At 42.4% G+C, this 13,216-nt stretch overlaps 1 protein-coding gene and 1 long non-coding RNA gene across 7 annotated transcripts in view; one reads left to right on the top strand and one right to left on the bottom strand.

Annotated features, from left to right (window-relative positions):
• Positions 1-13,216, top strand: part of SLC25A26 (solute carrier family 25 member 26) — a 189,340-nt gene that overhangs the window by 156,444 nt on the left and 19,680 nt on the right. For 4 of the 6 annotated variants that reach the window (XR_011964750.1, XM_072598731.1, XM_072598733.1 and 1 more), the window contains 3 exons: positions 2,854-2,923; positions 8,517-8,581; positions 10,447-10,520. Coding sequence is in view for 3 of the 6 variants with exons in the window: in XM_072598731.1 (XP_072454832.1) it covers positions 2,854-2,923; positions 8,517-8,581; positions 10,447-10,520 (209 nt within the window). In the remaining 3 variants the exon portion in view is untranslated. Of the gene's footprint in view, positions 1-2,853; positions 2,924-8,516; positions 8,582-10,446; positions 10,521-11,492; positions 11,573-13,216 lie in introns of all 6 variants that reach the window. The other 2 variants (XR_011964752.1, XR_011964751.1) reach the window with 1 other exon arrangement.
• On the bottom strand, positions 4,361-13,044 carry LOC140497603 (uncharacterized). The gene is made up of 2 exons (XR_011964753.1): positions 12,108-13,044; positions 4,361-7,653 (listed from the first exon to the last, which is right to left on the bottom strand). It is a non-coding gene; the product is annotated as an uncharacterized lncRNA (long non-coding RNA).

The following is a 13,216-nucleotide window of genomic DNA, read 5'->3' as shown; positions in this document are numbered from 1 at the left end:
TGCTGTGTGACGGCTGGCTCACTGATGCTGAGGGGTTTTTAACAGAAGCTATGTTCTAGCCATGTCATCTATATCCTATACTTGTATAGTTGATCTTTTTTAACGCAACCACAGGATTTCACAGATATAATTGTTCATTTTTACCTTGTTCATGTTGGCCCATTGTTCCAGTTTATTAGTCTTTTGGGATCCCAGTTCTGCCATCTAATAAGTTAGTTATCCCTCCCAGCTCTGTGTAACCTGGGAATATGATAAACCAGCCATCTCCGAGAGCTGCCATTTATCCAGCACCATGAGCTCTGAGTGTCATTAGGATCCAAGGTAAATGCTGAACAGAACAGGACCAAGGACAGGCCTCACCCCTCGCACTAGGAGCTGCCATCCAGTTGGCATTCTGTTCATCACTAGTCTTTTACCAATCACCTCTGTTAAAGGCACTCCACTAGGTGCTGGGAGTTCAGATATGTAAAACCACACAGCTCCCTTGCTGTCTAAGAGCTTATACTCTAGTAGAAGGGACTTTTGCACAAGTGAAATGCAAGGTAGTTTGTGATGGGGGCAAAGGAGAACTACAAGATGTTCTGGGAATGTTTAAGGAGGAAGAGAGCAGAGCAGAGGAGGCTTCCTGGCACTTGAGCAAGCCTGGAAAAAAAGAGAAGCGTTCCAGTAGACAGAGATGGAGAAGGGCTTAATTTCTAAACTAGGAGTCTGTGCAACTGTTCAATGAAGAAGATAACCTAGAAGACACGTGGTCTAGCATGTGTTGGAACAATGTGTGGTCCAGTTTGACAGACACAGTAGATAAAGGGGAATAAGACCAGGCAAGTAAACTGGCACCACATTATCGAGGGCCTCAAAGCCAGCCCAAAGGTTCTCTAGGCTAGATGGGAATCACTGTAAGTTCTGCTTGTTTGTTAAAACTACATCTCCTTATCTCAGACTAGAAATGCAAGAGCCACCCGCTGGCCTAGTCCTACTTAAATTGGCCTGGGTTTTGACTTGTTCCATTTTTGCCTTGAACTAGTTTGCCCCTCTTTAGGCACCAGCTTCAGCCTTCCCAGAACAGTGATTATAGTGAACTACCATGGCCATCCACTATAAGGTTTTGAGCAAAGGAATAACATATAAGAAGACCATGTGGCTCCCTTGCTTAAAATTTGGGGATTTTGATCCTGGCCCTATAACTGTAAGTACTCTCCACGTCAAGGATGGCCTTTAATGAGGCATTAATAAATATTACTTAACAAAAACATTAATTTGATGCAAACAGAAATAAATGTCAAATGAAATAAAAGGGAAAGCCCACTGACAATGTTATTTTTTAAATGCTATGTCCAGGGAACAGACTCCATCATCCAGGCAGCAGGCATTATAAAGTACCTCGGGCATACCAGGCATTGTGCTAAGCTCTGAAAATGCAAAAAAAGGACAAAGACAGCCTCTGCCCTAAGAGGCTCACTGTCTAGTGGAAGAGACAACAAACAATATATACCGAGTAAATTGGAGATAGGATCAGCAGAGAGAAGGGAGATTGGGAAAGGTTTCTTGTAGAAGGTAAGATTTTAGCTGGGAGCCAGGAAATGAGCTGACATGAGGAGGGAGAGAATTCCAGGCATGTTGGGGTCTGGAGATAGAATATCTTGTACAGGGAACAGCAAAAAGGCCAGCATCACTGAATGGCAGAGTATGTGGGAATGAGTAAGGTATAAGAAGACTGCAGAGGTAGGAGGGGCCAGGTGAAGAGTTTAGAAGAGCTTTGAATGCCAAATGGATGATTTTGTATTTGATCCTGGAGGTGATAGGAAACCACTGAAATTTATTAAATGTGTGGAGAGGGGAGGGAGGGATGGCTTGGAGGATGACATGATCAGATTTGTGCTTTTGGAGATTATATTTGACAGCTGAATTGAAGATGAATTTGAATCAGGGAAAACCAAGCATGAGGTGAGAAGAGCCTACACCAAGGTGGTACTGTGTTAGAGCAGAGAAGAGACATAGGGGAGAGACATTATGAAGGCATGATGAACAGTACTGGTCAACAGATTGGCTATGATGAGGTGAGAATAAGGAACCAAGGATACCACGGTGCCCTGGGTAGTAGTAGTAGGGGCCTTAGGAAGAGAGAGATATTTTGGAGGAAAGGTAGATAATGAGTTCAGTTTTGGACATGATGAATTTAAGATAAATAGGAGCCGTTCAGTTTGATCTAATCTAAGTAATTTGATTTGATCAGTTGATTTGATCTTTCTAATAGACAGTTGGAGATGTGAGTCTGGAGAGTAGAGAAAATATTAGGGCTTGACATGTAGATCTGAGAATCATCAACATGGAGATGATCATTGAATCTATAGGAGCTGATGAGGTCACAGAATGAAATAGTCTAATGGGAGAAGAGGGTTCAGGACAGGCCCTGGGGGGCATCCTTGAGGAGTGAGGTGGGAGTTAGGGAAATAATTTTGTCCTACTTACTCAACCAGTGAGGTCTGATGAGGAAAGAGTTCATTGTAATCTAATGACAGAGAGCCCCAGGAGACTCTCCAGTCCCTTGTCTCAGTGGACATGTGGTCTCATTTTTTTTTAATGTTTCCCTTTCTTAAGGTTAACAAATATATTTTTAAAAATCTAGTTCTTGAAATTGGGTTGTTTCCTATATGGTAGTCAGAGACATCTTTCCCACTCCCAATTGTTTTAGTAAATGGTTAAGTCCTTGGGAAAATCACTTATGACATCACTGAAGAATGCTACAGAAATAGCTTCTCACTTAGTTCCCCTCCTCAGAGTTAACCCACAGGAGGTGGCTCTGAAAGAGTCACCGACATAATGACTGGTGTTTTCCTTTCTCTTTCAATCTAGGCCCTCTGGTCACGGACGCAAGGCCATGCGGTCAACTCTTGGCAGTCAGCAGCTTGTGGAGCTTTTGCAGGTGCAAGGGAAGGGCTGAAGAGGGGAGAAAAATGTGAATTCATAAGATTAACTGTGCAAAAACATTCTTTAGAATTTCCAATTTGTTTAGAAGAAAACCATTCCAGTGGTTTTTGGAGAGGAGAAATTTCCTGAGGAAAGTGGGGAAAAATTGTTGGAAAGGTGTCTGTTTGAAAGACAGCCAGTTTGTTTTCGACAAATTTCTGTGGGTTTTTTGGTTTTGGTTTTGGTTTGTGTATATAAGTGGGTGGATTTTTTTTTTTTTTTTTTTTTTTACTAAATTGGGGGTTGGGGGAGGAAAGGTCTGTCACTCTGGATTTTGGAGTTATCTAAAAAATAATTTGTTGAGTCTTCTGTAAGGACAGACTTCCAGTGAGCACAGAACTGTGCAGCTGCCATCTACTTGCCCCAAGCCATCCTTCAGGGGCTTTAGTGATGTCTGCAGTGCAGAAGGCCATGATTCACAGTTCAGGTGACAGTTTGACAGTTGTACAGATTAACTGGTGCCAAGAAAGCAGAGTATCGATCGACACCGGAAGGCAAAAATGCTTCTCCTGAGGAAAAATGAGGAGCCAGACATCTGGGCCCTCTGTAGGCCTTGTACCACACTAAAGTGCTAGCAAGGAATCTGTACTGTGATATTTGCTACTCACTACTTCAGGGCATAGATTGGGGGACTGATGGGGTGCAGTTTTAATGAGAATGCAGACGCTTAAAAGATCATAGTATTGTAGTGGGGACTTATTAAGTGATAGATTTGGCCATGTTTTAAATTATGCCATAGAAAGTCAAAGTAGAATTAAAGCAGAAATTAAACTGGACTGAAATTTACCACTCTCTCCCTGCAGGGAAAAAAAAATTATAAACTGCCAGCATAGTTGGAAAAATCAGTAAGCTGTTATGCATGTAGACTTAGCCTATCCACCCTGTTTGTTCTAATGTGTCTGTTGGTGTGTTGTTAGGGGAGAGAATTACTTGTATTTGTCTCATGGAATTGGTAAATACGATATCCTAAGGCTTTTGCCTCAAGGTTTGAATCCAATCGAGCTTGTTTCTAAGGGATAATTGTTTCCACATGACACTTAGTTTCTGTGCTAGATGAGTTGGTGGCCTTGGTTCAGTTCCCAAGGGTCAAGCATCTCTGTCCTCCAGACCACTAACAGAATTCCAGTCTCTGTGGGCAGCCTCTTCACAGGCTCCAGGGGCAAAGTCAGAGCTCAAGCATCTTTATCCTTTAGGTTCTCCTAAGGACCAGAGCTGCACTAAGAAGCTTCCACCTGTTGGAGGCTTAAACAGGAAGGTCTTTGCAGGCTCTTTAGAGGTTAAAGTCAATAAGTATCTACCTCGAACAAGACCTGCATTTAAAAAAATACCTTTTATGGCTATTGCTATATGACTGTTATACCCAGACAGGAATAATTAACCACTGGAGTCCAGACATATTTTATACATATATTTCATAGCATTACATTCGTTGTCTTACGAAAAAGAATCATTTTGCACATTAGAGTCCATGTAGTGAAGAAAATAGAGTGCTGGCCTTAGAGTTTGGGAGACCTAGGTTACAGCCTGCCTCTGACAGAGCCTGGTAGTATGACCCTAGGCAAGTCCCTTATCCTTTCAGCGTCCTCAGGCAGCCCTCTTAAGACTCTTAAGTTAAAGAGAAGATTTTAACCTGTATTTGTGGTGGGAGTTTTCTCACCCAGAGTTGCCTGAACCAGTGGTACCACAGGTTTGCATATCTATTTCTCCCTACTTTTGTTAGCCAATGTGTAGATTTTAACAAGTTTCCAAATAATATTTTTCTATTTTAACAGCTGAAGGGAGCTAACTTTATGACCTTAGATAAGTCATTCTCTCTGAGTTTCCACTGCCTCATCAATAAAAGGAAGGTAGATTTGGAAGGTCTTATCTGACTCTGTGACCAACTGGATCATTGGCCCAGGACCCTGCAAACTCCCTTAAACTCTATGTAGATGTTAGATACCAAAGAGGAAATAACATGAAATGAGTGCCCTTCTTGGCCAGCCCATCTGTTGGGGTAAAAGTCAAACAGTACAATTAGAAGAGAAGTCTTCCTCTAGCGAGATACAGAATGATCTCACTTTCATCTGAAAATGTTCCATATTATGAACACAACTGCTACTCTAGAGAGCTTTGTCATAGCACTGTGTGAATTACAAAGGCTAGAGAAGTGAACAGTGAGTCGCCATCTTTGGAGATCTGACATGTTTATACATTCTGCCTTCAGCCACTACCCATAAATGGTTATAAAGACAGTGGTGAAACCTGCCTTTGGATCAGAATTCAGACTTTTTCTGTCTGTGTGTGTGCTTCCAAATTTAAATTGGCTTAAATCATTGCAGATGAACTGCTCAATATACTTTTTCTTCGCCATGCTTACAATATGAGATGTTTGACCCACAGATCTAAAAGTATCTTTTGAGATTTAGAGACATTGAAAGTGAATTATTATCCTCCGAGACTGACCTACAAAATAAATAAGATATAATAGGCCTCCTCAGGTGAACTTAACATTAAAAACATAAAATTGTAATGTTGTTTTGCTACAGGGATGGGAAACCTGCTGCCTTAAGGCCGCGTGTGGCCTTCTAGATCCTTAAGTGGCCACACATGACCTTAGGGCTGCAGGTTCCCTCCCCCTGTGCTAAACTTCTGACATTCTCAAGTTTTTGCCCTGAATTGCTGTAACGACACCAGCTTAGATACCCTGCTTACATGAGAGACGGAGTGCTTGGACTTTGAAATTCTAGAAGCAGGTGGAACATCCAACTTATTTGAATAAACAAATAACAGTTTAAACAGAAGATACTTCAGGCCTGAACACCTGTTGAATATCCATGCAAAAAAGATGAATGAAGATGCCAGTCATTCTTGTATTATTTAGCTATTTTAAACATTCTTTTCTTTGTAAATTTTGAGTTCCAAATTCTCTCTTCATTGTTTAAAATTGGAATTGGTAGTGAGAGGAGGGGGCTGAAAGCGAGGGACATACTTAAGAAAAGGGTGGGAAGAAGTCTCTCTGGGGTTGGGATTTCAGGTCTTCTCATTCTGCTGCTTTAAAACATAGTTATATGGACAGGAAAGCCCAGTTCTGGGGGAGGAGGGATGCATGGTGCTTTCTATAGGGCAATATTCTTCAAACTTGTTGATCTCAGGACCTCTTTGCACTCTTATAAGTTACTAAGGACTTCAGAAAGTTTTTGTGTTTATGTGAGTTACATCTATCAATATTTACTGTATTTAAAATTAAAATATCTTAGAATTATTATGAAAATAGTTTTAACTTTACAGACCCTCTGAAAGTGTTTGGGGAACTCCTCCCCCACAAACATCCTCACTTTGATACATGTTGGTATGGGGAGCAATACAGCCTCTGTGCTTGTGGGACATCTCACTTCTCCAAACTTGGCCTTTCAAGAAGCCTTCTTAACATTTACCAGAACTGGGTTTTAGTCAGAGAACGTGGAAAATGTTTTCTGCATGATTTAAAATTCTAATGAGATTTATAGTTTCTACACCAAGTTATTAAGAATTCCCTCTTTAAAATGGTAACCAAAATGTTAACTTGCAACCTTTCCTTGTAATATGGTGAATTTAGTGGATTGTAGACCATTGTAACTAACATTTAACCTATACAACTTCTGCAGAAGTTCTGTTTAGAAGCTTCATCAGGGATGTATTCCTTGAGTTATTGGAGGGTAATGATTCTACCAAGTCAGAAGGACTTCTGATAGCAGCCCAATGATAGTACCATCCAGTTAAACATTTGGTGTTGTCTTTTTTCAGTTGTGTCTGAGTTTTCATGACCTGTTTTGTTTTCTTGCCAAAGACACTGGAGTGGTTGGCCATTTCCTTCTCCAGCTCATTTGACAGATGAGGAAACTGAGGCACATAGGGCGAAGTAACTTGCCCAGAATCACATGGCTAGGAAGTGTCTGAGGCCAGATTTGAACTCAAGGAGATGTCTTCTTGACTCCAGACCCTGCACTTTATCCAGTGTACCACCTAGCTGCCCTGCCAGTCAAGCATATTGAAAGCTAATGACCAGAGATCATTTCATATTTAACGATGGAAGGATCAGATAGATAGATAGATATTGTAAATATACACATACATACATGTGTGGGCCCCTGCTTCTGCCACTGCGATAGAATGGAGAAGTGGAGATGAGAGGATGCAACAAGACAGGCAGTGTTTCTACCATACAAAGCCCTTCACATGAAGTCTTTGTCCATAACAATTCTGCACGCCACTGTAGGGAATGAAGGGCACCAAAGATGACGAAGGTTTAGCTGAAGGAGAGGCTGGCACTCCATTTCTGGAACAGGGTTGAACGAATTCCTTGGATGACCCGAGGCAGCAAGAAATCTCCTTTTATGATGTGCCCAGTTATCTTTCCCCCCAGAGAGAACATCATGAAGATAAGCAAAGCTCATGTACCACCATTTGTTGTGGAACATGAAAAAAGTGAAAATTCATCCAAGAACTTAACAAAATAACAGAATCACCTGGAAGGAGCTTTGGAGGCCATCTGAGTCCAATCCTCTCATTTTAATAGTGAGGAACCTTGTTGAGAGACTTGCCTAAGTCGTAAGATAATGTCCCAGGCCCTTGGCCTTCAGTATCAGTGTTCTTTCCTCTGGACCACATGCTTCAGCATCAGATCTTCCAAAGGATATCAATTTGCACCATAATCCTTGGCAATATCTGTGTAAAAGTAGGTACAGAAGGTGTCAAAAAGTACACCATAAAATACGGTTGAAGATAAAGATATGGAGACGAGAAGTTTCTAGACTACTTAGAAGCATCGCACCTAGATGTCGTGATGAAGGGCACAGGATATTGTAGTTTCCAGAATAACATTATTAAAAATAAAATTTACAATATTTATACTGTTAATAATAGCCAATATTAATATTACATTTTTATTTGCAAAGCAGTTTGCAGGTCTTATTTAATGCTCAAAAACCCTGTGAGGTAGGTACTCATATTAGCACCAATTTACAGATGAGGAAACTGAGGCTTGAGAATGAAGTGATTTGCCTAGTGTTCCATAGCTGGTAAATGTCGGAGATGAAATTCTCGCCCATGTCTGTAGCTAAGAAGTCACCACCTCCAGAAGGCTGGCCTAAGATCCATATGAAATTTTAAGAGTTTTTCAAACATTTCCACACACATTTCCCTAGCCTGGTACTTTCACTACTCTAGCTATACCACAGTAGCCTGGTGAGTTGGCCAGGTACCCTCGTCTTACAGAGGAGACAACTGCGGCCCAGAGAGGCCCTGATTTTCTCAAGTCACCTGGTGAAGGAGTCCTGGAGCTGGGCTCCTGGGCCCTAAAGTTGGGCTCCCTAACGAACCTGTCTTCTGACTTTGGTCCAGTTCTCTGTCCAGTACTCTGTCACCGTTTACATGTAATCAAGATCTCTGATAGGAGCCCAGATAATCAAATTATTTTGGCTGGGAAAAAAAGGGAAAAAAAGTTTAAAAATTAAAAAAAAATAAAGATTTTAGGTGGGTCGGGACATAGGGGAAGGGAATGTAATCAATAAACTATATCTCCCTTTCAGGTGGATTTGCAGCAGTAGTCACCACACCTCTAGATGTGGCCAAGACAAGAATTATGTTGGCAAAGGTAAGAGGCAGAAGGTTATAATTTTGAAATGACCCCTGTGCGGACTCTTGACATGAGAACTTTTATAATGACAGTATTAATAATAATGAACAAGATAAATCTGCTACAGTAGCAATTATCAGTGACTAATCCTGGCTGGAAGCAGGGAGCAGGGCATTGTAGTACTAATGTAAAAGCCAGATAAACTGGCCTTCCTCTAGTCTTCACATACTGTACCCCACCCCTGGCTTCCCATCTTAGAAACTCTTGCCCCCACAAGAGCCAACTCAGGTACCACCTTTTTGTTTTAATTTCATCTGTCCTCTCACTAACCCATCCCCCCCACAATAAATCTCTCAGTACATCCCTCCATTATCCAGCAAAACAAATTCTCACATTGATAAATCCCAAAAATGTACATCTCTTTCTGCATGATGTTCATCGGCTCTTTTAGGAGGTAGATGACGTGTTTCATCGTGTTTTATCACCATGTTGATTGAGTTCTCAAGTCAAAGTTGCTTTAGCTTTCATTTCTCTGACGGTGAATGATTGAGAGCATTGTTTCATGTGGTGGTTGATATCTTGGATTTCTTCCTGTGGAAACTTCCTTTTAACATCCTTGGACCATGTATCTCTTAGAGGATGACTTTTGGTCATAAATTTGAATCAGTTCTTTATACATCTTGGATATGAGATCTTTATCAGAGAAACTTGCTGCTAATTTTTTTCCCCAATTACCTGTTTCCCTTCTATTTTTTACTACATCAGATTTGTTTGTACAATTTTTTTTCATTTTTAGGTAATCAACCATTTTATCCTTTGTGATTCTCTCTCACTAGTTTTGTCATGAAATTTTTCCCTATGCATAGATCCAAAAGGTAATGTCTTCTGGGTTCCTTTGACCTGTTTCTGACATGACCTTTTCTGTCGGTAACTCAGGCCCTGCTCCCAGGAGCCATATGACACCTTTCCTGATCCTCCCCACTGCTCGTGACCTTACCCGATGGCCTTGTGTTTGTTTGTATTTATTCGATGTATATTTGTTGCCTTCCCACACCAGCCTGCAAGGTCCTTGAGAATGAGAATTATTTCTTTTCGTGTGGACGTTTGTATCTCCAGTGCCTAGCACCATGTTTGGCATGTAGTAGAAATTCATTAAATGCTTGTCGATTGACTGACTGGGTCCTCATCATTGTCTCTTGTGCCTTCTGAATGAGAAATGCAGACCAACGTGTGCTTTTTAACCAGGCAAAGCCCCCTGCATAGGAGGTCCTGTGGTCTGTTGTGTGGCCTGGGAAAAAGCCTGTAAGCCCTCTCGGCCCCAGTTGCCTCATCTGTCAAATAAGGAAGCTTTGATCTTATGGCTAGAACTTGTTTAAGAATACTTTGGACCTTTTCTTTTATTGAAAATTGTGTTATTTTGAAATTCTTAAATAAAAGTCAGTATTTAAAGTCAGCAAGTTATTTTTTATGACCTGAGTATGTCAGTGAAATATATTTCAACCTATTCAATACATTTCTTCCTTTCTGAAAAAATTCTTTGTTCCAGACATCCTGAGATTTCCTTAAGATGTTTGCTTGCCTATTTAATATTTCCCTATGAAATTATTTTCCATTGTTAGGGTCATTTTGGTAACTTCCTGTGCTAGAGGAGCCAAATACAGGCAGTGGCGCGTGCGTGTGTGTGTGTGTGTGTGTGTGTTTGTCCATCTTTCTCTCTGTCTGTCTGTGTGCCTGCCTAGTATGGTATCTTCTTGGACCACCAAGCTGTTTGAGGAAGCACTCTCCTTCATCACATTTGATTTCACTGGTGTGAGTTCTGTAGTGAGGAAGGTTTCTAACTTATTGAACTTAGGTGCTTTTTTTTTTGTTTTTTTGAAATACAGGCAGGTTCTAACATTGCCAGTGGAAATGTTCTGTCTGCCCTACTGGAGGTGTGGAAGACACAAGGGATCTCCGGGTAAGGATGTCTGCTGGGAATATGGCTGTTGTAAACACTGAGCGTACATTCTTTCCTCCTACCTGCTATAACTTCCCATCTATCCCTTGACAGCATTCTCATCCTTTCCCACATTTGGCCTCACCTAATAGGGTTATGATCCATGATGTGTGTAGTACTTAGAGCTAACTGGTCCTCTTTTTCTCCCTCTCCCTCTGTACCTCCATTCTCCTTTCCACTTCCTTCTTCTTCCCTTTTCTTCTTCCCTCTCTCTTTCTGTCATATTTCCTGCTTTCTGCTGAGAGCGCAGTCATCTTCCAGGCATCCTGCTTCTCCACTTTAGAATGCTCCTCAACACTCCTTCTCTTTCTCAGCCAGTTGCCAAGTTAGGTTGATTCTACCCTCATAATATCATTTCTCCCTTCATCTTTACTCACTAGACCATGTATCACCTCTTCCCTAGACTATCATGGAAGTGTCTCCTCTCCACCTGTCTGCCTGTGACGTATACCTGATTGTGTCCCTTGCCTTAGTCTGGTATTGAAGATCCTTCCCAATCTGGCTCCAGCCTTTCTTTATTTCATGGAACTTCCTTTTACCCAGTTTGCATTACAGCTCAGCTGTGCTGTGTATGGCTCCCTGAACACAAGAACTAGCCTTTGTGTTTCTCTCCTGCTGCTCCGGAGCCTCACTCGCTAATGCCTCCTTGGGTCCTCTTTTAATAGTCTTTACCTTCCTTTAAGGCACAGCTCGGCTGCCCCTTTCTCTGGGAAAGCTTCCCTGATCCCTCCATTGCCTCTGCTTCTTCCTCTTTTGATTGCTTGGAATTTGACTCCTCTGTGCATGTTTTAAACCTGCAGTAGGACAAGGGCTCCCCAAGAGCAGGGACTGTTATTTTTGTCCTTGTGCCCCCAGAACATTGTCTTCTAAATCATAGGGGCTCAATGAATGTGGACTGGAGTCAAGTGAAGTGACTTCTAAATTTCTTTTCAGTGGAGAGTTCTAGATGCATGCCCATCTCTAACAGTCCTCCTCATGATGTCAGCATTCCACCATTCCCCCATCTTGAAAATGTGAGTGTTCTTCCTCTTCCCTACCCTCTCCCATCCAAGCATTTACTGTGTTTTGTTGACTTTCTCTCAACTCCCATTTTGTTTTCCTACCACCTGCCTTCATCTCCTCCAGTTTGGCCTGTTAGAACAGACTGGCAGCTCTTTTCACTTATGCTCTCCAGTCCCATTGCCAGAATAATCTGTGGTGTGGGTAGAGCCGAGTGTTCCACACCTTGGACTAAAACCCCTCGGTGGCTTTGGTAGGAATCTAACTCTTGTGCATATAGTAAGCACCTACTAAGTTCCAGGCACTGTGCTAAACACTAGGAATATGCAGAGGCAAAAGACAGCGCCTGCCCTCAAGGAGCTTCTGGTCTAATGGAGGAGATAACAAGCAGCCAGTGTGCAAAAAGTGAGCTCTGTGGAGAATAAATGGGAAGTGATTAGAGAAGGAAAGGCCCTGGCGTTAAGAGGGGCTGGAAAGGCTTCCTGTAACTGATGGGATTTCAGTTAGGCCATTTAAGGCCCACGGCAGCACCCTCCTTTCCAGCCTTACCTGTTCTGCTCTCTCTTGTGCCGCTTCCGTGCCGCTTCGTCCTTAGAGTCTTTCTGGATCTGCCACATCAGTAATTCTCCTTCCTCTTTGGACCTCACAGAGCCTCATGCTTTCCCCTTTGTAATGGATTTTTCCTCTTTTATATTATAGTGATTGACCTATTTGTCACAGCCCCTCACTGGACTGGACTTAGATCCAGTGACACTGGCCTCTTCACTCACCCTCCAACAAGCCCCTCCATCCCCTATGCCTGGAGTGCTCTCCCTCCTCTACTCCCTGGCGTCTCTCTCACTTCTCTCTGTTCATATTTCCTGTGCTTCCTGTCTACAGCTCCTTTGTATATGTCCATTTGCTTGTTCTTTCCCCCATGAGATGGCGATCTCCTCAAGGGGAGGGACTTTCCAATGTTAACCCAGTGCCTGCCACATCGAAGTGTTTAATCAACACTTGACTGACTGACTCATCAACTTGTAAGGGCCAGGACTGTGAGCCTTCCCCAGACCGTACAGAACATGATTAATGAAGGTTTGCTGAATTAAATTGGACCACCCAGCACATTATCAGAATGTGCATGTGGGTCATGTCTCTAGAGGTGTTTGGATTATCACCAGTCATAAACAGATGAGTTTTATTGCCCTGTTTGTTTGTGTGACACCACTATGCATGTTGATAGTCAAAGTCTAACTCTCTAAGCAGTCTTCCTGTATTGCATCCATGTTTTCTGAGAAAACCGAGCTGCCAAGTGCTTCAAGTCAGCCAAGTTGGGCTGATCTCTGAGCCTCAGAGGAGGCAGTGACGCGTGGGGCAGTGTGACCATGCCAGCCCCAGCTCCTTGAAGCCCAAGGGAGAGGAGGAGGACCACCCTCCGCTGGAAGGTGAACTGAGGAGCACTTGTTTCACTCTCCTGTTTATGACCAGAGCAGCTATAAATAGTGATAGGCAGGTAGTGGCAAGTTGAGTATGGAAAGAAAAAGCCCTTTCCAACAGAAAAGCCTCAAAAATGGCTCATTTCCATGTTGGCAGTTTGCATATCAACCTTGCAAATCAACAGGACTGATAGTCAGCGAACTTGTCATCTCCTGCCAGTCAGCCCTGGCTCCCTCCTTGCC

The sequence above is a fragment of the Notamacropus eugenii genome, chromosome 3, assembly GCF_028372415.1.
Source record: "Notamacropus eugenii isolate mMacEug1 chromosome 3, mMacEug1.pri_v2, whole genome shotgun sequence".
NCBI classification, from domain to species: domain Eukaryota; kingdom Metazoa; phylum Chordata; class Mammalia; order Diprotodontia; family Macropodidae; genus Notamacropus; species Notamacropus eugenii.
The sequence above is the reverse complement of the archived record's forward strand: the minus strand, read 5'-3'. Positions and strand labels throughout refer to the sequence as shown.